This window comes from Dermacentor andersoni, chromosome 3 (genome assembly GCF_023375885.2).
Source record: "Dermacentor andersoni chromosome 3, qqDerAnde1_hic_scaffold, whole genome shotgun sequence".
In the NCBI taxonomy this organism is placed as follows: domain Eukaryota; kingdom Metazoa; phylum Arthropoda; class Arachnida; order Ixodida; family Ixodidae; genus Dermacentor; species Dermacentor andersoni.
In genome coordinates this window covers 214,235,576-214,262,801 of record NC_092816.1, presented here as the reverse complement: position 1 = coordinate 214,262,801, position 27,226 = coordinate 214,235,576, and the positions used below count along the sequence as shown (strand labels likewise).

At 50.4% G+C, this 27,226-nt stretch overlaps 1 protein-coding gene across 1 annotated transcript in view; it reads right to left on the bottom strand.

Moving 5' to 3' along the window:
- The window catches only part of LOC126535802 (testis-specific serine/threonine-protein kinase 3-like), a 291,567-nt gene that overhangs the window by 108,253 nt on the left and 156,088 nt on the right, over positions 1-27,226 (bottom strand). The window contains exon 5 of the mRNA XM_055072181.2: positions 13,269-13,399. Within this exon, the coding sequence (XP_054928156.2) occupies positions 13,269-13,399 (131 nt within the window). The remainder of the gene's footprint in view (positions 1-13,268; positions 13,400-27,226) is intronic.

The following is a 27,226-nucleotide window of genomic DNA, read 5'->3' as shown; positions in this document are numbered from 1 at the left end:
ACTTACATAAATTGCAGTTACACGAGTAGCGAAGTACGTTTCCGCTACATTTCTTCTGCGCTTTCCGCACACGTAGAGCCATCTTGCGGCAAACACAGAAGACCCCCTCCTCTCAATATACGGCGCTGCCCCGACAGGTGGCGCGCCACGCGCGCATTGGGGCTGTGCGGGGACCAGTGCGAGGCGCGTCGCGGCCCCGATTCCCTCTCCCCTGACGACGCTTCGCCGTACTCCCTCACGGGTTGCAGAATCAAGCGTCCTTCCTTTCTTTAGATCACTATCTATCTATCTATATATCTCTCTGCCCGTGCCGATCACGACGTTTGGCTGGCGTAGATCGTTTCCCCCTCCGAGACACCGAGTTCTTTGGTTCGTTCCGCTTGCTCAGGCGCACGTTTCGTTGCCGCGCCGAACGCTGCGTTGCTCGACGCTCACCGCGTGATTGGTGGGTGCAAAGTCCGATTCGGGGCGCCTCGTAAGTGATCGCTGCGCCGTAGCGCATTGTCTTACACCCTTTGGCGGGTCGACGGGAACGCTGTCGCGTTTCACTCTTGAAGGCGAAGCTTAAGCGTCCTCCAATTTTTTTTATCTCTTTTTGTTGATGGCGAGAGCAGATGGTGCAAGTGCATTGCGGGGAAGGTGAAGGTGTCATCAGTACTTTGTGCAGTTGGTATTGTTACAGAAGGACGAAAGAAGAGAGAGGAAGAAGATCGCGAGACGCTCGCTGCTGCGAGTTGTTGGTGGTCAGCCATCTTAACTACACTGACTCATCTTGTATATATATTGTAAATACAGTATCCCCGTAACATAATGGTGGGGGTTCGTGGTACCACGGCTGGAAACGTAGCTCCGTAGTGGGCGTCGCATCACCGTCCGCACCATGAATGGTGAGTACGCGGAACCAACGCCGTTGCCGCCTCCTACGTCATTGTCGCCAGCTGCGTCGCTGTCACCTTCGGTTGTGGTTGCGCAGCCCAAAGATCCTGGAACTTTCTGCGGGACCGATGGTGCCGACATTGAAGAGTGGGTGGCTATGTGCGAATTCGTGAGTGGAATCAACAGATGGGACCCTAGGCTTATGCTAGCTAACCTGCTGTTCTACCTACGAGGCACGTAAAGGTGTACGAAAACCACGAACAGGAGCTAATAAGCTGGGACCAATGCAACAAGAATTTGGCAGAGTTGTTTGGCAAACCAGCTGACCCTAACATTGCCGCAAAGCAGCAACTGGCCTCCCGTGCACAATCCCCCACGGAGTCCTATGTCTTATACATCCAGGACATGCTGGCACTTTGTCGTAAAGCCGACCACTACATAACAAAAGCTGAGAAGGTCGGCCACGTGCCTAACGGCATTGCTGACGACGCGTTTAGTCTGCTCTTGTGCAAAAGGTGCTCTGCAGTTGATGCAATCATTAAAGAGTGCCGATAATTCGAGCAGGCCAGAGCCGACGCGTCTTGCAACCATTTATTTATTTATTTATTTATTTAAAATACTTTCAGGGCCCAAAGGCACTACAGAAAGGAGTGGGGAAGAAATGGCAAGGCGTGCAGCAAACAAACAAACAGAAGTATTACAAGGCGTCTTGTAAAGCGATCTTGAACTGGTGGTCATCAGCAATGCTGGCGATTGTGGAGGGAAGGTGGTTCCATGCGACACTTGTTCTAGGAACAAAAGAGTCATTACACAATTTTGTGCGACAAGAAGGTAGCCCCACCTTGAAGCGATGATCGGTCCTTGAAGATATGTAATGAGGTGGATGGAACAAAACGTCCTTTATCTCGATGTTATAATAATATATTTTATGAAAAAGGCTAAGGCGAGATGACTTTCGACGCAACGAAAGGTCAGGCAAGTTTAGGGTTTTCTTCATAGATGTGACACTGGAATGACGTGAATAATTTGACAAGATGAAACGTGCGCCGCGATTCTGAATGGCTTCAAGAGTTTGTATGAGTGTAGTCTGAGTAGGATCCCATATGGCGCATGCGTACTCCAATTTAGAACGTACCAGACTTTCCAATACTATCGCAACATCGATGTGTGAACACCAACCCGCACAGCAGTATGCGTTGCCATCAGAGGACGTGATGCGAATCGTTGGACGTGAACTGGATGCGATGGCGCCCGCGGCTTTCTGTTTGGGTTGCCCTGATGGTACCACTATTTCAGTTCCCCTCTCACACGCCATCGTTCGCCAGTAACTTGAAAAGATTGGCTTACATTCTGTCTGTGCTGTCGCCTCTCCCAGAGCCAACGAACGCCCTTATATTATTTTCGCTCCACCCCAACGCTTTTCCCCACGCTATAACAACCCGGCTGGGTGCAGAACTGCATACGACCAGCCGATATGTTTCACCTGTCACCAAATTGGTCATGTGGCCCGATACTGCCGCAACTCATGGCCCTCAACACCTCGCATGCCGACCAACCTGAGCCGTTTTGATAGAAATGCCTGCAATGTTTCGCCCACCGCCGAGTCTAACAGCTCCGACAACTCTGCGAGGAACACGTGCTACAGTTGCTCTCCATCGCCGCGTGGACACCAGTCTCGTTCACCGCAAACACGTCGCCAATCTTCCCGTTCGCCGCCGCCACATCGCCGTTCGTCCCCTGTGGCTTTTAGCCACACGCTTCCGGAAAACTAGGAAATGCAGCCCTCGGAGGTGGTACTGTATCGCCTACTACTGCAGCAAGTATTCTGTCTGTGCCCACAAAGTGAAGTGTGAATGAGAAGAGAAGTGAAAGAGAAGTGTGAAGTGTAAAGTGTGAATAGTCTCTCTTGTCTGTCTTTCCACACGTAACATTTTGGTGGAGGTTTGCGATCGCCGTCCTCGCCACGGAGATTCGTTGCGGTCGCTACATCCAGGTTGCTACCATGACTCCCGTAGATGAGACCCATCATCGCCGGCTGCGAGTCGTCAGATTGCTTCAATCGTGACGCTTACCCATGCTCGCGACCCTGGTCTGTTCTCTGGCTTGGACGGCACTGACGTCAAAAAGTGGATCCACCTCTACGGAAGCGCCAGCACTAACAACAGGTGGGATCCTACTATCATGCTCGCTAATGTAATTTTTTACCTGACCGCCATCCGTCGCGTGTGGTATGGAACCGACGAACATGAATTGACAAGCTCGAACATTTTCCAAGAAAAACTACACGAACTGTTGGGTGACCCCTTCGCACGCCTTGTCGCAGCAAAAAAAGCTCCTTGCGACACGTAATCCGCTGAGTCCTACACCTCATACACACAAGACGTATTGGCTGTTTGTCGCAAAGCTGACAAAGTGGCAAAGTGACAGCTGACAAACACGCAAAGTTGGCCACATAATAAAGGGAGTAGCAGACAATGCCTTCTGCTTGCTTGATTTCAGCAACGTTTCAAATAATGACGCCATTATCAAAAAATGTCTTCACTTCTAGCAAGCTAAGAGCTGTCGTATCACGGCTTACATCGAATGCCTGCCCAATATCACTGCTACGCCGACATGTGAGGACCATCCCCGTCAGCCAAACCCATGTGACAACGAAACTCGCGTCGTTCACCGCGAGCTCGAAGTCGTTTATTCAACCCCCCCCCCCCCCCCCTCGGCGACGCCCGCCGATTCAACACTAGCTACGGTTGGTACGATATAGGCCGTTGTGCGACGAGGATTTCAAAACATGGGTCTCAACTACGTGTGCCGGTCGACCCAGGAACCCAGTGTGCAGCACTTCTCTGGCGGCCCTCGTCGTCATCCACAATTGTTTCCCGCCACATCCCGCAACCCGTATGGATGGCGCACCTGTGACCGCAAGCCCATCTGTTTTCATTGCTGCCGCATCGGCCACACCGCTCGTCATTGCCGCAACCAATGGCCAATTCCTTCTCCAACGCACAACAGCGTCTATTTCAGCAACTGTGTACCTACGTGTGCCTTATGTTTCTTGCCTCGATCGTACAGCCGCTAACGCCCCTGCTCTGAATCTTCGCTACGGCCGTTCGCCGTCACCCCCCCCCCCCCCCCCCCGTCCTGAGTATCCTTCGCCCCAGCCCCGTCGCTTCTCATCGGCGTCCATGCCCCTTCACATCCGGCCGGAAAACTAGGAACTGCAGCCCCTGGAGCGGAAGCTGCGAGGTCGACTATGTCCTCAAAGCCTCTCCTTACTTTGCCCACGAGCCATAACCTTCTTGAAGTTGAGGTTGTAGGGACTACTGTCACTGCGCTAATCCACACTGGTTCACACCTCTCCATTACGAGCGCTGCCTTCTGACACCGAGTTAAAAAGCTCCTTATTCCTGAAACCACACACGTCATCCGCTTTGCGGATGGCGGTGCTGTTCCTGTGATCGGTATGTGTACAGCACTGGTTAGCATCGCCGGCTGTCACACTGCTGTCTTCACGTGGTCGTCAATTGCCCGCAAGACCTCATTTTCGGCCTCGATTTTCTCACAGTGCTTTGGGCTATTATTGACTGCTCCAACAGCACTTTCCGCTTCTAACTGCCTATTTTCTCGGATATTTGTGACACAAGCCCCAGCCGCTAAAGTCCCACCAGCTTCGTTTCACTGCCGCCCGAATCATTGCCATATATAAAACTGTCGTGTTCCCCACCCGTTCCTGATGGAAGGTATCTCATCATTGCGCTGCCCGAGATTCCACTGCAGTATAATGTCACCGTACCTCACACAGTTCCGACTATCACAACCAACCGGACTTGCATTGCATGCGTGATGGCCATTAGATGGCCATCAAGTGGCGGCTTTCTCACCCGACGCTTCGCCTGAGTCTACTATGTTTCCAAAATCTGTTTCTTGTGCTGATCCCGAGAATAAGAAAATTATCGCGACGTACCTTTTACCTGCACGAGCCGACGAATTCTACCGTCCTCCTGCAGGGATGTTCTCGACGTGGACAATCGCCCTTTAGGCCAGAAGCTTGCTGTCAAGCATCGTAATAATGCTGGCGATGCTGCTCCTATTCATCGTAGACTATAAGGAGTGTCTCCAATGGAACACCAGGTAATCCAAATTGTGGTTAAGAAGATGCTCGTTAAAACATTATTGAGCCTTCTTGGAGTCCGTGGGAGTCATCGGTAGTGTTTGTTCATAAGGACGGGACATGGCACTTCTGTTCGGATTACCGATATATGAACAAATCGACTAAGCAAGACGTGTTCCCGCTACCGCGAAGTTTTGATGCCCTTGACTGCCTCTACGGTGTCAGTTCCTTCTCCTTTATTGACCTTGGATCTCGATATTGGCAGATCAGCGTCTACGATATAGACAGAGAAAAGACCGAATTTATAACACCCGATGGTTTCCAGTTGAAAGTTATGCCTTTTGAAGTATCTAACGTGCCGGCCACTTCTGAGCCTGTGATGGAGTTCTGGCGTCAGGGTTTCAAATGGTCCACACGCCTGTCGTACCTTGACAATGTTACTGTCCATTCACCAACATTTATCACTCACGTTGAACGTCTCTCTACCATTATTTACGTTTTTCGTAAAGCCATGCTGCAACTAATCGAAATGCCGTTTCGGCCACTGCGAAATTGCGGTTTTAGGACATCTTGTGACAACTCCGGAGTACAACCCGACCCAGACAAAATTCTTGCCATCCGAGACTTTCCGGTTCCGAATTCAGCTACAGACGTTAGCAGTCTTGTGGAGCTGTGTTCTTACTTCAGCCACTTTGTCCGAGATTTCACGGCTATTGCTTGACCTCTCACTGACGTTTTGAAGAAAGACGCACCCCTCTCATCGGGACCTCCACAATGTGCCGCCTTATCTCATTTCATCACATATTTGACCGCACCACCAATCATCGCCCTCTTCGCCCCTAATGCCACAATAGAATAGCGTACGGATGCCAGACGTCATGGTGTCGGCGCTGTCTAACCCAGCGTCAGCAAGGCCACGATCGCGTTATTGCTTTGCCCGTCGCCTTCTGTCATCGCCCGAGCGCAACTATTCTATTACGGAACGGGAATGCCTTGCTATTGTATGGGCGGCTGCCAACTTGCTTCTTTACCTTTACGGCCGTCCCTTTTCCGTAGTAACCGACGACCATACTCACTGCTGGCCTTCATCCCTTAAGGAACCCACAGCCTGGCTTGGTCGTTGGTTTTCGAGGCTCCAAGTGTTTTCACACTCTGTGATTGACAAGCCAGGAACCCTGCACCAAGACGCAGATCGTTTCTCGCGCTACCCCATCGGCAGCTCTGACGTACCTGACATCGAGAATAACGCTTGCGTTTTCGGCATGTCAGAGCTCTTCCACAGCCCCGACCAGCAATGTCGTGATGCCTCACTCGAAGAGTTCATCCTTAGTTTTGATTCCACGCCCGACAACGCTTTCTTACGCGTCTTCGGTATCCAGGACTGCGAGGCTACGTCACAGCTTGTGAGCTATGGCAACGGCGCAAGAAACCATCTCTGCTTCCTGCTGGGTACCTGCGGCCACTTCACATTCCGGTAGTCATTCGGTCGTGTGGCCTAGCTTCCGAGCCCTTTACCGATATCTTCGTCGGGAAACAAGTGTGTTGCTGTTGGTTTTGATTATCTGACCGGATAAATTAATACGCGCACTCCCCCAACCACCAGCGCTACGGATCTCGCAAGGTTTCCTGCTACACGACGCCATTTTCATGCGTGCAGCTCCACGTGAAATGCTCACAGACCAAGGCCGTACTTTATTGCCCCAGGTCATTGATGACACCATGCACGCCTGCTCTATCCGTAGATGAAGCTAATGCTCTATCCAGCATCAGCTTACCCCTCCTGCAATCCACAAACCCAAACCAAAGGCGGGACAGACCGAGTGAGCCGGGCTCTTACAGATATGCTGGTGAAATACGTTTCAGCCAATCACCGCAATTGGAACCTCGCTCTACCATACATTACCTTCGCGTATAATTCTTCTAGCCTTGACACTGCCGGCTCTTCCCCGTTCTACTTGTATGGTCGTGAACGCATGGTTCCGGCCGACACCTTGCAACCATCGATAACAACTTCGACAAGGGAATATGCGCGTGATGCCATCGCTCGCGCTAACCACGCCCCACAACTTGCCCGCGTTCGCTAATCAGCGTCGCAAGAGAACCAGAAGCGTCTCTACGACATCTTTCACGATCAAATGCACTTTCACTGGGTGCCCTAGGGCTGCTTTGGAAACCTTCTCGTCGAGTATGAAGTGCTATCCGTACACATACCTACACCTTCTCTCTCCCTTCTTTCTCTTCCCCTCCTCCCTTCCCCCAGTGTAGGGTAGCCAACCAGACTATTGACTGGTTAACATCCCTGCCTTCCTGTATTCTTATCTCTCTCTCTCTCTTCTCGTCGAGTAGGCCTTTGCGAGAAACTCGCCTCTTGTTACAAAGGTTCATGACGCGTGGTTCGCCAAGTCCCTGATGCCACTTATGAAATCGTTCCATTCAGCCTCGCAATGCCCTCCTCTCCGACCACCAGTCGTATGGTCCAAGGTGTCAGGCTCAAGCATTACAGCTCTCTGCTCGCCAAAGATATCCAGCGGCACCGGGGCGGCGCTATTGCGGCCGGGAGTTTCGTTGCGATACAACAGGCGCTTATGAGACGTGGCTCAAAGGAGGAGGAAGAGGGACATCTGGGCTTGGCAAGAGCTGGTTACCACCCAACTAGTCTAGTTATTGCGTCGTCTCCCTTTATTCTATTTCTTTTATTTTGCATTTATCGTCTTCAAATAAGAATTTTCTTCAGCTACCTCCTGCCGCCCGATTCTTGTCCTATCCCCCTTATTGGGTGCGAGCCATGACCGAGGTTTATCGTCGTCATCATCATGGTCTCTGACTGCGCTGCTCTTGTAAATACAGTGTAAATCGTCTCTTTTGTCTGTGTATTTCCGCGCCTAACAATATCTCACAGGTGCCCCGACGGACTTAGCATACAAGGGGCAATCTACATCAACCTATTTTAAGACCAATCAAGAAGGTATGTATTAATATTTGGTTACATTATAGTAGATCGTTCATGTTGCATCACACTACTGAGCGAATTTTCAGCTCTGGCTTGAACAATTTAAAATCTTAGGGAATAATGGAATCTGCTGCGTACATCACAATCTGCCAATATGACCATGCTAGTGGGTAGGGCGGGAAGCTAAATTGGCTAAGAGTTGCAGCGCCGGCTGTTCAATACCGGCGCTGCCAGGGGGAAAGGTGGAACGCTGGAATGGCCATAGATGGTAGAGCCCGTATAGACTGTATTCGCGCTGCCACTCGATCGCGAGCCAACACAGACCCTTTGGTGGCATGCCCGCACTGAGTCATTGCTGGCGCGGGTAAACCTGCTGGTTTAAGGCTAATAATTGTGCCAGTGTTTGCCGTGATATGGCCATGCTGGGGCCAAACTAAATCTATGGTCTGGGTACCGTGACCACCTTGCCATACCTTCGTCGTAGTGCCGTCATGGTAGTGCCATCATCTTCACTACAGCTTCGTGATCGGTCTCTAATCATGCCGCAGTCTTCACGCCGCTGTCGTTATAGAGGTTTCGTGATACAGTCATGGTCACGCCATTGTCGTCATACACTCGTCGTCAACTGGTTATCCGCATGCCGTTGTCAAGCCACTATCCTCAAACCATCGTCATCATACAGTCTTCGTTACGCATTCGTTGTCATGCCGTCGTCGGTATGTCGTTGCGTTTGTTCCGCGGTCATCACTGTCTCTTCGACATCCGGCTCTAGTCATAACATTGCCGTCATGCCATCCTCTTCACGCCATCGTTTCACCATCGTCATCACTTCAGTATAGCCATGCCATTGTCGTTTTGCCACCATCGTCGATCCGTCGACGTCATTTATTCTTCCTTATTTTATCGTAATCATGCTGTCATCTACCAACCTTGACAATATCATCATTGTCCCGTCACCATCGCCAAGGCGTTGTCGTCACACAGACACTGTCATGCATTTGTTGTCATACCGTCGTCACCATGCCGTCTTGGTCGTGCCATAGTCGTCATTCCTGCATCTTCACCGGTTGTTGTTATACCATCGTCATGATACACTCGTCTTCATCTCATCGTCCTCATGTAGTCGTCCTGTTATCGCCAGGTTGTTTTCCTACAGTCGTCGTCATGTCTCCATACTCGTAGGTGACTCGCAGCAAAGTGGGCCGATATCGGAGTATCCGGCATATAGCCGGAGCACCGAAAGTCTCAAATACCACTACACGTGCTAGAAAACCATGACTTCAGAGATCCGCTCTGCGCTACACTGCTTGATCGTTATTCGCGTAACCGTCCAGAGACAATGTGGGAAGAGTTCTGCCTCGTATATTTTGAATCTTTGTCCCTTGTTTGGATGTGTTTGTGCCACTAAAATTTAGTCGTATTTATTACCTATGAATTTCAATTCTTATGCTCTTTTTAATTAAATTCTGGGGTTTTACATGCCAGAACCACAACATACTCATGAGGGCCGCCGTAGTCGGGTACTGCAGAATAGTTTTTACCACCCGGGCTTCTTTCATAGGCAAGCACTCTACGGTACACAAGCGTTTTCGCATTTCGCTACCATCAAAATTATAGCCTTTTTTACAGAAACGTTATTATAGCAATATTGTTACGTAGGAAGACGCAGACGAGGAGTTATATACAAATATATTTACAAGGAAATACGCCGCACTTGGCCAAGGGGCAACAGCCCGCGCTAGCCTCTAATCGTCGTCATCGTCTTCACACTGCTCGCCTCTTCGTCACCGCAATACTGTTCCGTAGCACTACCCACAGCGGCAAAAGCGCCGTCCCAGAGCCACTAAAGCTGGACTCGGAAGCAGTGTAGTAGGCCTTGAGCCTACTGACGTGCACGACATCGCTAGATGCCAGAGTAGAGGACGAGGTTGAACTCACAAGAGCAATTTCTTACGTAACAGGCGTCACCTGGCGCAGCACGCGGTAGGGCCCTGTGTGTCGCGAAAGGAGTTTTTCTGAAAGTCCGACGTAACGAGATGGCGACCACAGGAGCACGAGTGCACCAGGCGAAAGCTTTACGTCACGGGGGCGGGCGTTGTACTGACGCTGCTGAGTGGTTTGCGAAGCCATCAGTCGAGCACGCGAAAGCTGGCGTGCATGGTCGGCGAGGGCGTTGGCGTCGCGCGCATGCTCGCTTGTTGAGATCGCAGCAGGAGGAAGTGCCGTGTCAAGGGGTAAGGTCGGTTCGCGACCGTACAGTAGATAAAATGGAGAAAATCCGGCGGTGTCCTGTCGGGAAGAATTATATGCAAATGTGACGTAACGAAGGGCAATGTCCCAGTCGTGGTAGTCCTTGGAAACGTACTTTGATAGCATATAGGTAAGAGTACGGTTTAACCGCTCTGTCAGGCCATTGGTTTGAGGATGGTATGAGTTAGCCAGCTTGTGTTGAGTGGAACAGGAAAGCACAATGTCGCCGATAACTTTTGAGAGGAAGTTACAACCACGATCAGCAAGCGGCTGTCGCGGGGCGCCATAAAGCAAGATAATGTCAGGCAAGAGAAAGTCCGCGACGTCAGTGGCGCAACTGGTAGGGAGAGCCCGCGTGATAGCATATCGGATGGCGTAATCAATTGTGACGACGACCCATTTGTTCCCAGAGGATGACGTGGGAAAGGGACCGAGGAGGTCTAATCCAACACGAAAGAACGGTTCCACAGGGACGGTGATTGGCTGGAAATGACGGGCAGGTAGCACCTGAGGAGTTTTCCGACGCTGGCAGGGATCACAGGCAGCAACATAGCGTCGGGCGGAGCGAGCGAGACCAGGCCAAATAGAAGCGGCGGGGGACGCGGTCGTACGTGCGGGTTACCCCAAGATGCCCTGCAGTGGGTGTGTCATACATCTCAAAGAGGACAGCCTGTCGTAGATGTTTTGGCATGACAAGAAGAAGATCAGAGCTGTCAGGGAGGAAGTTCCTTCGGTACAGCATGCCGCCCTGGAGGACATATCGGCGAACGGATGCGTCGGAAGGTGTAGAGCGCAGACGCTCGACGAGTGCTCGCAGCAGTAGGCCTCGGTACTGCTCATCGCCAATGTTAGCGAAGGCAGACACAGAGAAAGTGCCGTTGGCGGTACTACTGTCGGCGTCGTCAGGCTCGTCTACCGGGTAGCGAGACAGGCAGTCAGCGTCCTTGCGTAGCCGGCCAGATTTATAGGTGACAGTATACGAATATCCTTGGAGCCGTAAGGCCCACCGACCAAGTCTTCCTGTAGGATTTCAGTGATCATAACCAGCAAAGCGCGTGATGGTCTGTGACAACGGAAAAGGGTCGGCCAACGGAAAACGGTCGGCAACTTCGCAGCCGCCCTAACTAGGGCCAGACACTCACGCTCAGTGATGGAATAGTTGTGCTCCGAGGGTGAGAGGAGCCTGCTGGCGTAAGCGATAACACGGTCGTTGTCGCGCTGGCGTTGTGCCAGTACTGCGCCAATTCCCTGACGGCTGGCATCAGTATGGACTTCGGTAGGAGCAGAAGGATCTAAATGGGTCAGAACTGGAGCAGATGGTGCGAAGACCCATGTTTGCGTGGCGGACAACTGCCTATATCAGGGAACCGTGACTGCAGGTGCATTGGAGGAGCTGCAGTCGAAGGCAGCCGGATAGGTAGCCTCGATCTCAGGCCGGACGATCCTCGTAACATCGCCATCGCTGTGCCAGCGTCGGCACAGAAAGATGTAGCTGGGGTGTTGAGCAGACGGGCAAACTGCTGGCCGATACGTCGGCTTTTAGCGAGTTCCAGGCGGCGGCACCCTTTTATAACTGCATCCACCGTCGCCACGTTGTTGAAAACAAGCAAGTTGAAGGCGTCATCGGCAATGCCTTTGAGGATGTGGGAAACCTTGTCAGACTTAGTCATGTCTGCGTCAACTTTGCGGCACAGAGCCAAGACGCCCTGAATGTACGTGACGTAGGGCTATGTTGACGTCTGCACAAGGCCGGATAACGCCTTCTGCGTGGCAAGTTGGTGACCGTAGGGGTTCCCGAACAAGTCTCGGAGCTTTTGCTTAAGCGAATCCCAACTGGTGAGCTCACCTTCGTGCGTCCGAAACCAAGCTCGAGGCGTGCCACCGAGGTAAAAGGCTACGTTGGCGGACATGATAGTAGGGTCCCATCGGTTATTGCAGCTGACGTGCTCGTACAGGTTGATCCACTCGTCGACGTCTTACCCAACTTTACCCGAGAGTACGCCAGGATCAGAGGGAGCGGGGACAGCAATGTAGGTCGTCGAAGTGGCAGCAGGTGCGGGAGGCGGCTGAGTCGAGTTGTCGTCGCCGGGAGCCATGAAGGAAGGCTCGATGTACCGTCCACTGCGAAGCTCCGTGACGAGGTACAGGGTACGTCCACTTCCACCAGATATGTTACGTAGGAAGACGCAGACGAAAAGCTATCTACAAGTATACTTACGACGAAATACGCCGCACTTGGCCAAGAGGCAACAGCCCGCGCTAGCCTCCAATCGTCGTCGTCGTCTTGACCCTGCTCGCCTCTTCGTCATCGCAAATACTGTTCGGTAGCAATATTGAAAGCACGATGGGGTTAGTTTTGAGCGGAATCACATTAAAACTTTTTTTCCTTCATTTTGCTTGTGTCACACCTTGCATAAACGTCTCAAGAATAATCATTGAGCCGATGAAAATCAATTGTTCAAGCAATTATGTCATAAAGAATGCAGTCATAAGCTTGTAGTGAGATATCAGATGTCACATTATACAGTAGGTTGTTAATATAAATAAGCATGAAACCGCGCGTCGGAAGAATATTTTGCTGCACCTAAGCAAAGCCTCGGGCGGTCGATCCAAGGCCGCTGCAATTTTCCCTTGGCATCTTTTGAACATTATATGGCAAGAACAAAGAAATCAGTTCCATATATTCTGTTTCGGCGTGTTTCGTGTGGATAATTATGGGCTCATGATCTCCAGGACGGTTAAATAAACTGCTATGAAGGCATCGTTGCTTCAATCTGCATGTAGCCTCATCAAAAACACACGCCTCATTATTACGCGAACAAACTCATGATTCGCTCTCACCTTCCGTTACACTGGCTGCTACCTATTGAATCCCTACTTTATTTACCGTGCCCTTAGCGTGACGTGTAATGGTCTTTTAGGAAACAGTGATCAAATATTTAACGCGTAACGTTCATTTTACAGCAGTTGCCACAATGTTAAATCTGTGGTGCGTGAAGCTCCAAATTTGAATATGACCATAGATCAGTGAACGAGGGTGGCTAATACATACTTGAGGCTACTGGATAAATATTGCACGCTCACTCCTTGAACGGGCTTGGGTATCTCTTGATCCAGGGATGGCGTATGACCCGTCCCATTGAGGCGCGCAGGGTCACCACAGGCTCCAGCATGCCACGGATAAGATTCTTCAGCTCCGAGCTCAGAGGCAGCACCTGCGACACTCCATATTGTATTCGCAAATCAAGGACAACTCTTCTCTATGCACCAAGAACTGCCGCTAGGTAACCTTGAAACTGTACCCGAAAACTCTGTGGAAACCGCTAAGTGGCACCATGCATCGTTAATTATTTAATATGTAATACGGCAGTTCACGGCGTATGTAGTCATGTGGGGAAGAATTCGCTAGACTGGCAAGAGCATTGCAATTAAAATGTATGCGTAGTTATTGCGCTATTCAAAGTACTGTAGATCCATTCCATCATTTTAAACAATCTTGGTGCACAGTTCTCAATTGCTGTAATAAACGATGTCAATTGCTGTAACAATTCTGCACTCCTCTTGCATTCAAACACTGTCGCTCGTTGATTTTCAGTGTATCTGATGCTTTTCATGAAATTTGCATGTCAGCTAGCTTATGGCGCCCACATTTGTTTCCCATTGCGTTGTTTAGAGAGAGGACCACCTGATGAGCAATAAAATAAAGCTCCGCCATAAGGACGAGTGCAACGCACATCTTCGTTGCTTAAACGATTGACAGACTTCTCAACCAGTTTAACGCAACAATCTTAAACGTTAAACGAGTCGGCACTGACTCAGGTAGCAGCGCGCACAAGGACAGCAAACTCAAGGTTCTGGTTGTCAAAAGGAATGCCTGCTCTTGAAACGCACCGCCACCACAGCTGGTGACATGGAAGGCAACAGTCACCTAACATTCACAAACGTGCGTCCAAGGCTAAGCACATGGATTATTACGAATGCGGACTCCGTGGCCTACAATCGAACTCGCAACCTTCTACTACGTATCGAAACACCATAACCACCGGGCAGATGACTTCGTTGATGTATCAAAAACCTTTATAACTCGACAAATATGCAATCAATAAAGATTTAGGCACGCACAAAAGCGGCGGAGATTGCAATCAAGAACAAGTGCTCACTGACAGCTCAATACTCAAAAAATAGTAGTGGGCGGAGCCAAGTAAAACCAATGTCACCGAATATCTTCACTAAAGATGGTTGAGAGCAGTGTAACACGAACACAAAAGGCACGTTTGCCGCACAGGCGCTACTAACCACAATGATGTTTATTCGTTTGGCCGAGCGTAATACAATTACCTCTATGTACTAATGTGTGCTTTAACAATGCACTTAATTCCTGCCAACTTTCAATCTACGCAAGTTTAAATCAACAAACGTCGCGGCCCTTAAAAGCAGGCTGTCCATCCAACATAATTATTAGAGCGAAAGCTCTACTACGCCATATGTCTATGGAGGTCATCTATCTCGTCGCAATGACCTTCTGCCCCCCGGAGCGCAAGTGGGCAGATGTGACGTGAAGCCACATGATCAGCTGCGCAGAGGCGTCGCAGCTGCGCTCGTTGGTAGCCTCGCCGCTGCGGTACCTCGTGACTACATGAGGGTAACGGCTGCCTCGCCAGCGCTTGGTCGCTCAGTCTCGCCATGCATAGCGCGCCGGCTAGGCTGCCTGTACGTGTGCTTTAGCGCAAGCGACAGGCTGAATCCAGTCATCCGGTAGATATGGCTACACCGCAGGCAAGGAAATCTCAACCAAGGGCAAAGTTGCCTGTTGAAACACCGGAGCAAATGGAGGCCAGATTTGCACGTTATAGCGAAGCATACCAAGCACGGAAGCGTGCCAAGATGGAAGATCAACAAAACAGACTGGTGGGCTAGTTGGTATTGCATCATCAGTTGTTAGTTGCGCTGTGTGCTGTGTGCCTTCTCTCGTGTCGTGCGTTTCTTTGCGCTAAAAACTAATAATATCGAAGCTACTACAACCGCTGCCGTCGTTCAGCAACACGAACAACATCAAGCAGAAGGAGACGAAGCCGTGGATGCAAGCAACGGCCCCCAAACGAATGTATGAAGAACCACACCGTTCGGCTGGCGGCAAGCTCGACAGCGACGGCCAGGTTTCATCGCGACTTTAGGAACAACCCGTTCGGCAGCATGTGTAACGTGTGAAAGACTGTGGCCTAACTTTAATGAAACACTGTGTGCATAGTCTTTGCAAAACCAAGTGAAACAGACCTTTCGCTCGTGATAACGAGGCCTACAAGAGTCAAACCTCACTCATTTTCTTTTCTCCAAGATAAGGGTTACTTCAGCGAATAAATGCGGGTGATAGTTACGAGTGATAGTGTGTATAACACAGAAGCTGATTTTGAGACGAAAAATGCAGCAGTGAATCCCTACCAAGTATCTTAAAGAAACTAGCTGCACTAGCCAATGTACAACTTTCTTTTAGCAGCCAGTGAACTGGGCAGTTGGTGAAAAAACAAAGCAGATTGCGCAAATAATGTGAAGGGTCGAGGTCAAAAAAGCACAGGAAAAAAATTTATTGCAAAACGTGTTATCTACCGCATCCCGTTGTCGATTTGAGCTTGAAGTCCTTTGTATTTTCCTGACATATTACTCGCATTATCATAAGCTTGGCACCTACAATCATCAATTGAGATGTCATTGGTCGTCAAGAGGGACACCACGGTATCGAAAAGACACAAGCCATTGTGCGGCGATTCAATTGGTACAAATCCAAGAAAGCGTTCGTACACTTTCCCATTTACATAGTATCGTAAAACAACTGACAGCTGAGCAACGTGAGTAAGGTCTGGAGTCGAATCAACAATTAAAGAGAAGTATTTTGCGCGTTTCACTTCGTCAACGAGACGTTCCTTGACCGCCTTTGCCATATGTTCGATAAATGCATCACAAATGGTTTTTCACAGATACGATGGGTGACCTTTTTCTTTCTTCCCGTAGCGTTTGATGTGCTCCTCTAGAAAGGGATCAAGCTTGGCAATGGCCTCAAACACTCCCATATAATTGCCATTTCTCGGTGAACCAAAGATCTCCTCACTGCCCCTAAACGCTAGATTGCACTCAGCTAGAAGCTTAACTACAACGACTACGGGCTTCAACACCTCTGTCCAGTGAGCGGTCTCAGTGACAAGATGCTTACCCACCTCCTTGTCAATTGTGCTGCTCGAGTTAGAGCGGGTGAGCCATGCTGCCACGTAGTTCCGGTGCTCTACGCTATTTTCATGTGCGCAAACCTTTTCTTCTGCTCTTTTCCAATCAGAAAAGCCGTGCGTGGAGAAAGCACTGGGGTTGCTTGAAATTGGAAATCATTTGCTCATGAAACAGTAAACGGAACCTTTGGACTCCGAGTACTTTAAGCAGTGTCGCACGTACGCCTCTCCATTTACAGCCTTTCGCATGAAAAGTTGAGGTGACATATAGCATTTCTGAGTTTTATATTGCCTTTGGCAAGATGGAAAATTTTCTGCTCGATTTTGAAAATACAATGGCCCTTTTTCAAGGCATACACTCCGAAAGTTCTCAGTAATAACGTCCGGCCACTTGGCAGGGTCACTTCGGAGAATCTCGCAACGTACCTCTTGCTGCGGGGGTGCCTGTACTTCTCTGTTGCCGCAACGAGAAGCCGTCTCATTCGTCCTCTCGAGGCACACTTTGTGGGTGTGAAACATGATTATTTGAAGCCAAGTTAACAGGAAACAAGTCAGGCGGTTCTTGGAGTGTTGTTTCCTGGCTCTCGTCAGTGGAAGGAGGCTCATCGGGAATGTGTGGCACCTGTTGATTCGCAGTAGTAGAAATCGGTCGTTGCGGGCCGGACACCTGGAGCTCTGTGGCAGGGGCCCGGCCGAGTAGCATAGACGTTGCTGACTCAGGAACAAGACAGGGCTCGGTTAGCGTCGGTTGCTCAGAAATGTGGACGACCAAGGTTGGCACCGTTTTCACAGGATGCAGACAACCAAGATGAGTCAAACCTTGCTTCTTGCCAGGAAACCGTGGTGATGGAGTTGGCAAGTCCTCCGCAGGAGCACAGTCGGTACTATTGGGAGTTAGACACGGACTCTGGGTAGAGCGATCATACTGCTCCGCGGAAGCTGCATTCAGTAGGTACTTTGTCATCTTTGGTAGCTTATTTTCACGCTATTCTCTTTCTAACTTCGCCTTTCGTTTAGAAGCACCACTTTGATGCTTCCGACCGAGCATTTTCTCATGAATGGATGCTAATTGTGCACTGGGCACTTCGTCAGTCCCACGCGAACGCAGGTGTCCAACGGTGGCCGTCCCGATGACTGGCGCACGCTGCCTGGATGGTCCATGGCTGGCTGAGAGTGGTGCATCCCCCAGGAGCTCCTCAGCGGGCGGGCTTATGCAAGCTTAACCGGCGGCTCGGGTCTGAATCGCAGCCTGCGATCAACTTCATTTTATAGACGCTCGCCGCGTCTGTCTGTTACTAGCACCAAAGCAGGCATTCACATACGCATAGAGTTCCTTGTACAAATGCCCTCCTTCTCCGTACAAACTCACTCTATCTTGCGTTCCGGTCTCATCTTCCTATTGGCTAGTGTTACGTTTCGCCTACGACGAGCGGTATAGCCGGCGCGGATGCAACGGACGCCGGGGCTTCGTTCAAAGCGGCGGACATTTCGGTCCGTTCAGCGCCGCCGATACGCCTCCCCGCCAAGCGCGCCCAGGCATGTTTCAATGCCACGTGTCTTCAAGTGTGCGTGTGTGTTTGTGTGTGCATGTTGGTGCCCACGCTTGTCAAAGCGTGGCACCTGGGGAGAGGAGCTCCCCAAGTGTGAAGCGAGGAGGTCTGACCGGCGCCGGCTTGGCGGATGCGTCCCTACACTCGTCTCAACATGTCTCTCAGCCTGTCCGTGCCCAGTCACGTGCGCCTCTATCGAGGCGTTCCCTCTTGCCCTCAACTCCGAGAGTATAAGAGCAGCTGCCCCCGGACGCCAAGAGAGAGGCTCCGATTTCTTCTGTCGAGTTACGTGCTCTCCCGTCTCTCCACTTCGGTCGACCTGACCGCCCGCTCTTTTGCAATGTTAGAATAAACAAGTTGTTCTGTTACCAGTCGACTCATGCTTTGCCGGGACCTTCGGATGCTTCCAGTTGAGCCCCAGGCCGCCAGGCCAACGCTACCCTTGGGGCTTGCGACCCATTTGCAACAACGGGCGTCAGCGCTGAGATTCCAACAACTGTCTGCCAGCGGTGAGATCGCGACAACGGAGGCCAGCAGCGAAGATATGCGGTTGACTGTATGCTGAGCAGCACAACGACCACCCGGGAGCAGTGCAACGAGCCCTGTGTGATGACTGGTTGCCTGCAGCGGAACGACTGGTGACTGGTTGCCTGCCAGTTTCAAAGACGTAGAAAACTTTGTAACATCATGCGACGCCTGCCAGCGCTCGGGTAAAGCAGCATAGACATGGAAAGCTCCACTCCAGGTAATGATCCTGGTAAAAGTAGTGCCCTTAATAACAGAACCATTCAGACGACTTGTGATAGACACGGTAGGGTCCTTACCACAAATAAAATCAGGTTACAGGTACTTGTTTACCATGCTGTGTCCGGCTACAAAGTTTCCAGAAGCAATCCCTCTGAAAGAGTTCAGCTCCACCAAAGTACTAGACGCGCTTTTGACAGTGTTTGCACGAGTTGCGTTTCCAGCCGAAATTCAGGCGGATCAAGGGTCAGTATTCACCAGCGCACTGACTTCCACATTCTTCCAAAATTGCGGGGTAAAGTTGATACACAGTTCCGTCTATCACCCTCAGTCAAACAGCGTAGAGAGGTGGCATTCAGTGCTTAAGCGAGTTTTGCGTGCGCTCTCTTACGAAGACAAGGAGGACTGGGAGAACTGTCTGCCGGCAACTTTGTTTGCATTGCGAACGGTTCCACATGAAGCGACAGGGTTCTCGCCAGCAGAACTAATGTATGGGAGGACACTCCGTTCTCCATTAAGAATGTTATGAGAGATGTGGGAGGAAAGAGGAGAGAGTCCTACAGTGGTTGAATACGTGCTAAATCTGCTGGAACACTTAAGCGAAACCCAAGAACTAGTCGAAATGAACATGGGAGTAGCTCAAAAGAACGCCAAATTCTATTACGACAAGAATGCGAGGCTTCGTACGTTTAACGCCGGGGACCAGGTAATGATCCTCAAGCCTTCAAGAAAGAACAAGCTTGAAGTTCACTGGGAGGGGCCCGTTAAATGTTGCACAAACTTTCAGATACTAACTATGCTCTGAAAATGCCCGGTCGCAGGAAGGAGGTGAGGATATATCACTGAAATTTGATGAAGCCGTATATAGAGCGGAGCGGAGTCTAACTATACCATCAAAGAGCAGGATGGCACTAGTACCAAGTTTAAGGAGTATAGGGTGACCTCCAACTCTGAAATCGGCCTAGAAAAAGTAGTAAAACATTCGGTAAGCTCGCAAGCTCTTAGACCCGAGCAGCTAAATATCTGGACAGATTCAGCGATCGGCCGGGTAGAACCGAACTAATAACGCATGAAATAGAGCTGACATCGACTGAACCCGTAAGATCAAAGCCTTACAGGGTGTCGCCAAGACACACAGATAATAGAGGCAGAGATACAGCGCATGCTAGAGTTTGGAGTTATTGAGCCCGCTGAGAGTGACTACACGTCACTGCTAATACTGGTAGAAACCCCTAACAAGGACCCTCGTCCATGTGCTGACTAGAGGAAGTTAAATGCCATCGCTAGGGATCAGCTGTAACCGATACCCAACATTGAGGAACTTATTGAAAGAGTTAGCGCTGCTAAATACATTTCAACTATAGATCTCGTGCAAGTTCCCCTTTCAGGAAGTGCCAGCCGCTATGCCGCATTAAACTCACCTGTAGGCACTTTTCGCCCTCTCGCACTCAGCTTCGGGCGGAAGAACGGGCCGTTTAGATTCTATAAGTTAATGGATATTGACCTAAAAGACTTGCAGGACTTCGCCTTGCCATATCTTGATGATGGAGCAATTTTTCGGACAGCTGGGAATAACACGTATCGCACCTCAAACAGGTGTTCTCACGGTTGAGGGAAGCCGGCTTAACGATGAAAGCGGAAAAGTGTAGATTTGGTTGTTCGCAGGTCATTTATCTGGGCCACGTTGTCGGCCAGGGCACGAGACGGCCGGCCGAGCTGAAAATAGCTACGATAGGAAAATTTTCTCAGCCGCGCGCGAAAACAGACTTTCGTTCATTTTTGGGACTTGTGGGGTACTAGCAACGGTACATTCCGAATTACTCGCAAATGGCAAGTCCATTAAGGGACGCCCTCCGAAAGGGAGCACCGAATAGCGTAGACTGGGATAAGGGCAAAGAGAACGCTTTCCAAAGTTTGAAAACGCTATTGGTTTCTCGTCCTGTGCTTCGCGCGCCAGACTACACAATGCAATGCATAGTTCAATGCGACGCAAGCCACATAGGTATGAGCGTGGTACTTAGTCAGGTCGGCGACGATAACGAGGAGCATCCTATCCTCGAAGCCAGCCGTGAACTAAATGTAAGAGAGGAAACCTACAGCGCTTCAGAAAAAGAATGCACTTGTTTAGTTTTGGCCACCCAGAAGTTGTCGTGTTACTTGTACGGAGCGAAGTTCATCTTCGAGACCGACCACTGTCCTCTGACGTGGCTCAATCAAACGTCACACAAAAATGGCCGCTTGCTCCGATGGAGCCTCACTCTCCAAGAGTACAACTTCTCCGTTAGATATAAAAAGGGAAAGTTGCATAGCAATGCGGATGGATTGAGCAGGCTAATTTGAATTCTGCGTTTAAGTGTCCCGCCTAAATTTTAGGGTTACTATTGTTCATTTTGTTAAGCCAAGAAGATCCCCTCTCATTTAGCAGGATTCCCTCCATGATTGCTGAATTTGTCAGCACGAGATTGGTTCAAAAACTGGAATAACGAAATGCAGCATTTTTTGTTTCTGCACTTACGTTTTCTTAGAAGCCTAGCGGGTCTAAAGTGAGATCCAAGGTACGTCATCTCGGCGCAGAGCCGTGTTGTGGGGTTCGTTTTGCAGTTGCCTGTCCTTGTTAGACGTTTTGGGGCGGTGACATCATTACACAAGTGGTCGCTGCGAGCCAAGGCATCACCCCCTGGCCACTAGCAGTTCTCTTCCTGCCCAGCGGTTGACAGAGCTGGACAGTCGAGATTTTCCGGCAAATGGAGGCGCTGTTAAGAACGGCCCGCTGACATGAAAGATTTAGCTGTTAGGAATGGCTTGCCGAGGTGGCAACGTGCAAGTTTTGCCAGCCAGTTGCGACAGCGGCGGCAAACTTTTCTTGGAACGCCACCACAAACCTCTAGCCACGGCGTCACTAAGTCGACTGGGTGTGGAGAAGAATGCGCGCGTCCTCGACTCTTTGTCGCTGGAGCCGAGTTTGACGAAGCAGGCTTCGTGCCTGAACCGGCCACCGCGGACCTGATCTGCTATGAGCAGGGGATTTGCCGTGGGAACGTTTACGAAGACCCCTTCCCACGCGCCTTTCGAGAAGCAGGACAATGGACACCACGACGGCCGCGCTGAGGGGGTCAGCTCCGAGTTCTGCGAAGGCCCTCTGCCCTAGGGGGGGGGGGGGAGGGACCGTGAACCTGTGCGGGTGTGTGTGTGTGCGTGTGCGTGTGTGTGTGTGTGTGTGTGTGTGTGTGTGTGTGTGTGTGTGTGTGTGTGTGTGTGTGTGTGTGTGTGTGTGTGTGTGTGTGTGTTGCAGGTCTGTGTAATCCCTCGCGAAGAGGCGGCTCGTCTTCGGGTCGAACGTTTTCCTCACATTGGGATCGAGGGAGGACCGAGTGTTTATAAACCGCTGTTGTGCGGCTTCTCAGTGCGCTTTTCTCTCGCAGTCATGCTAGACTGATGAACTGCAACATCCTGATGTAGATACTGTAAATAAACCCATATTCCTCGTTCTCAATGATGAGCAGTCCTTCCCTTCAGCAACGTCCTCAGCGTGGATAAATTGGACGACGGCATGGGCCAGCTACTTTCTAATTCATGCCCGACTCCAATCTTGACAACTGATTACGAGCGATGGGATTGAGCCCCCAATCGTGACAGCCACTAAAGGCTTACGCCTTAAAAGCATGCGCCTCCATCGAACACAGGAGCCCATCCGCGGGAGCCAAGGAGAAAGAGCGCAGCGCGCACTGCCGGCGCGCGTGGAGAATAGAAGTAGAATGCGCCGCGGGGAGGACAGCGTCGCTGCTTCGACGAAGGTCCGGTGACGGCAGCGTATGCGATGAGGTGGAAGCAACTCCATTTACAACGCAGGCGGGAGCTTGCGCGGACAAGGAACACGCGGATAGCGCCACCTTAGAAGAGCGTCTGCAGGCGGTGTAGCGTCGGCGTATCTGCTCCGTCGAGACGGTGCTCTCTCCCCCACGCCCTCTCCTCACCACGGCAACCTACTTTTGCGCGTCACTCAATGATTTCAAATTTCCCGCGAAGCAACTGTTGCTATTGGGGGCGAGCTCCACAAATGGAAAAGCTGGAGCTGCCGTCGGCGTGAAATGGTATGAGGGATCACGAGGACACAGCGGCCAGGTCGGCTGCTTCGGAAGAAAGCTGAAAGCAAAAGTTTAAAGTCCTACCTGCGCTGCGGTTCCGATTAAAGATGGAGGTTTTCACGCTGCGGGTACCTGCTTGACAACGCTTGAAAGTACTACAATAGGTAGCGGCTGCCTTTGAAGGTCTCCAGCATGGTAGGCTGCGGTTCCGTGCCGCAGCGCCGGACATACTCAACTGAGTCCAATGTCAGCCTTCACACGTACCCACAGGACAAGAAGCTGCGTGAAGGTCGGATCGCGAAACGTAGGACCGGCAAGCAGCCATCAGCTACAAATCGGGTGTGCAGCAAGCACTTCTGCGAGGAAGATTGCTGCACCGGGTCGGGGCTTCGATGTTCAGTGAGTAGCAGAAAGCGCGCACTGAAGCGCTCGCCCGCACACGAAGCCATGCTAATGTTATGAAGCTCTGGTCTATGAACATGTTGATGCTAGATACTGGCAAGTTCAAGGAAATTGAAAGGGAATCGTAAGAACCACATTAAATAAAGACATGTCATATGCTCATTTTGTGTTAGCAACAAGCAATGAATGTATTTGATTAAGAAACAAAAAGCTAGGAGAATTCTCGATGAGAAGACCGATAAACACACAGTGCGATGCAACTTGAAAAATGATTTTGAAGCGTCCAAGAATTTAGATGAAAAGAAAAGAAAAAATATTGAATCGTCCCGACGACAAATAGAAAGTGACCGTAGGCGTCGAAGTCCCTGGTTATGGCAAAATTATTTTTGAACAGCTCCGACAGCGTTCACGCAACAATGGCTGCTTGTGTACGGTCAAATGCTCATATTCTGCAGCCTAAAGCTCACGGCACGGTGCGAAAACGTGCTCGCAACGAAAGCGAAACGTTGTGCGCTGACATGCATGCACATGCGCAGCTGGTCGATGCGACCCCTTGCGATAACTGTATTGAGGCTTCATTCTGTTATGCTCCATTTAGTTACACAGACAACCTACAATATTCAATACAATACAAATTTCAAATAGTTTACTCTCAGCGAATGCCTATCTTTCACGCAAGAAACTCATTCGGAGAACTACACCGCGGCGACAGCCCGCAATGGGCGTTCACTGTACGTATTCGGTAAAGATACAGCGTCCGTAAACCATTCTGCGCTTCCTGTTTGCCCAAGGTTACTATTTCGACAGTCAACACTTGTTTCGTTTGATGAGTACATACAGGAATATCCAGGAAGGCCGTGGCCTTTCTAGTGAGCGCCGAAGCCAAACCTATGAGGAGCGCGCCGCCCTTATAGTACGCAAGCGAGGTGCTTCGGACAGATAGCAACTCCGCAACTCCTCGCCGCCAATACCAACGGGAGCTAAAACCTATTCCGTCGTGCAGTTGCGTCACACCGCCGATGGGTAGCCCCTGCTGTCACTGAACAGGTAGGCGCGCCCCCTTGCTACTTTACCCGGCCGATCGCGGCTCGCAAGTAAGCTTAGAAGCCTCCCCACCTAAAGCGCAGTAGCTCAAACGAGTGTAACTTCAGATTGAATTACGGATTTGCATGCGATGATTCTAGCCAGTCAGCCGATACACCCGGCTCCATGGTCGTACACGGCTGATTTAGAATCGCTGATGACAGTGGTGGCCGAGTGAGAGCCAGCGCCATATGGCTGCCTCTTAGAAAGGGGGAGCATAGAGAGGCCGCCACCGCCTACTAGTGCAGGGCTCGCACCCCGGCCAGTCTCCGCATGTGGTTGTATGTGGGTGCGTATTCCGCGGAAGCGGCGGTACGTGCAATGTGGCTCGAGGCTCACTCCGAAGAGGAAGTTTGCGTGTAGATTGTAAGGAAGGGTTAATGTCAAGGCGGTCAAGTATGCATCTTCCTGAAGTGCATTTTGTGAGTCTGTAATACCGTGCATTGAGGTGGGTTTCTCTTAACTCTGAGACTGTATTACATACCCCGGTGGCAAAGAATCGTCCCGTAGTTCTTCTCAAGGGTAGGCCGACGGCAAACTTGGGAACTTCGGGTATAAGCGTATTGATCGCCTCCTCCCGTTTAGCGAAAGTGAAATAAGGTGCAGTATATTTATTGTGAGGGATGACGAAAGTCTGAACGAGTTGGAAAAGTTATCATTATCGCAGGCCAGCTCTCTTGTGTGATACTCTGGCAATTAGCCTAATTGTCTGATCAACCGATTATCGAAGCCTCTGAATTGTAGTTGTTTACCTATTTTAGAGCGCAGCTCTTAGGCGCCCGTTCCTACGTTAAGCGTCGGCATCCCTCGGCCTACCTCGGCGCAACCGAGCAAACGAGCACAGCGAAGGATGAAAGACAGCGACAGCGAAGAGAGCGCACCGAGGAAAGCGGAGGAGGACGCTACAGTGAAAGCGCATGATGCGGAAAGCGGAGGAGAGAATGGCTAAAGGGTGAGAAAAGAAGCGTAGTGCTGCAGAAGACGGGCTCTGCAGCCACGACCGCTACGAGATGGCGCGGGAGTAGCGCGCCGCCGTCTGCTCACCGATGGCGTGCAGCGAGTGCGTCAACCAATATCATGTATGGAAACAAAGTTCTTCATAAGCGGATGTCTGTTTGCGGCGGCTGCTGTGAATCGCGCCCACGCGTTACCCACGCACTGCATCTCGAAGTATCCCGATTAGCGTGGCAGTCGCAACACTGTTCGCTCCGTTTGCAATTTGCCGCATGAGACGAATTGTTCGCGCCAGAAAATATATCGCGAAATGAAAGCGCGTATATAGCTGTGCTCAAATTTTGCATCTGGGAGAATCGTAGTCGTCGGTGAATTTTGTTGCTGCGTGGTGAGGCCTAAGAACCGAATGATATCAACTATAGGAATGGGAGTGCCATCTATGGCGATATGAATTGGAGTCATACCTCTTTTTCGACTCGTTTGTATGAGAGAAGCGGGAGCTCTGAGTTGGATGGAGCACACGTTAGGTTGAGCTGCCTTGCACATTCGTTGACCCGGTCCATGGCATTCTGCGGAAGTTCCAGTAGCTTCGCGTCCGAACTGCTGCTCCTCGTTCATATGGTGATGACGTCCGCAAAAAAGGGGATGAGATCCCTGGGATTAACTAAAGCTCGCGCAAAGTTTAGCATCGCGACGACAATGAGGAAGGGGATAGCAACGATCGCTGGAGCGTTCCAATGCTCAACAAGTCCAACTCCAAACAGTGCTTTCTACCAATTTGCATACTGGTCGTTCTTCCTGCGAGAAAGTTGGAGAGTCCGCTCCCCAGCACCTAGTCAGTTTAAGGGCACTGCAAGGAAGTTTTCTACCGCGTTTCCCTTCTAGCACACAAAGTCCTCAAAACCTCGTAATAATGGATTCAACGTCTCAAACAGATTTCTGACCAAACTCGACGCATTAAAAACGTCGAAAGCAGGATAGCTAAAACGAGGGGCGAATACGTTTCGAAAACGTTTTCATAGGTCTGGCCCTATCTGTTCAGTTAGCTTGCTGGGTTTTCGATGGCGGAGTTCTTGGCGGGAGAATTCTCCATTTATCAAGCGGCACTCCTGTCAATGGCTGCTGTATTCGCCATGCATGAGCATGAGTTCGGCTAGGAAAAAGAAGCCTTTGGTGGTGTTGACCTCTCGTCAGAAGAGACGAACGATTGCAAACGAAGTTGACACCGCAACAGGACACGAAGGAATGGTGCGCGAGTACTGTAACATTAAAGCCGCTCTTTGTGACGCGGACAACGGCTCCACATCGACTTCAGAGGAGCCCTGCCAGTCAGTAGACCATGCGGGTGTCAGTGATAATTCTGACAGCGCATCCTCTACTTCAATAGCTTTGGATTTTTCATAAACTTTATCATCATTCAATTCTTTCCGACGATTTCATTCAGTGCCCTGCAGTAACTTTTTGTCATGACCACTAGTACAAATATGAAACGATCGATATGTCACTCTCGTCGTTTTGTAAATGTATTCATACCGCCCATTATCGTAGAATGGAACAGCTTTCCATCACACGTAGGCACTGAAGTATACGCAGCAAAATTCAAAGAGCTGCTACACACTGAACGCAGTGCCCGACCTAGTTGATTTGTTGACTTTTTACGTGTTTTTTCTCAGTTTCTTACATAATGAGATGTATTTTACCGATGGCATGTTAATCTTTCCCCTGTTCCATCTTGTAGGCATTCTCATGGGGTTATTCAATATTACGCATGAATAAAGGAATCGAGTTAAGGAGCGAACATCACTTTCGATGGCACCGAAGGAATGCATCAGTACAACCGTTACTGTAGGAACGGTGTTCTGCAGAAAGTGTTGCGGTGAATTCTACTGTGAGCACAATGTATACAAAACGAATGTGCAGAAACCACCGTCGATGAATGTCAGTAAAAGCGAATAGCCCGAAAGAACGAGATAGAGCGGGCAAAATATAGTTGGCGAGAGAGCAAAAGA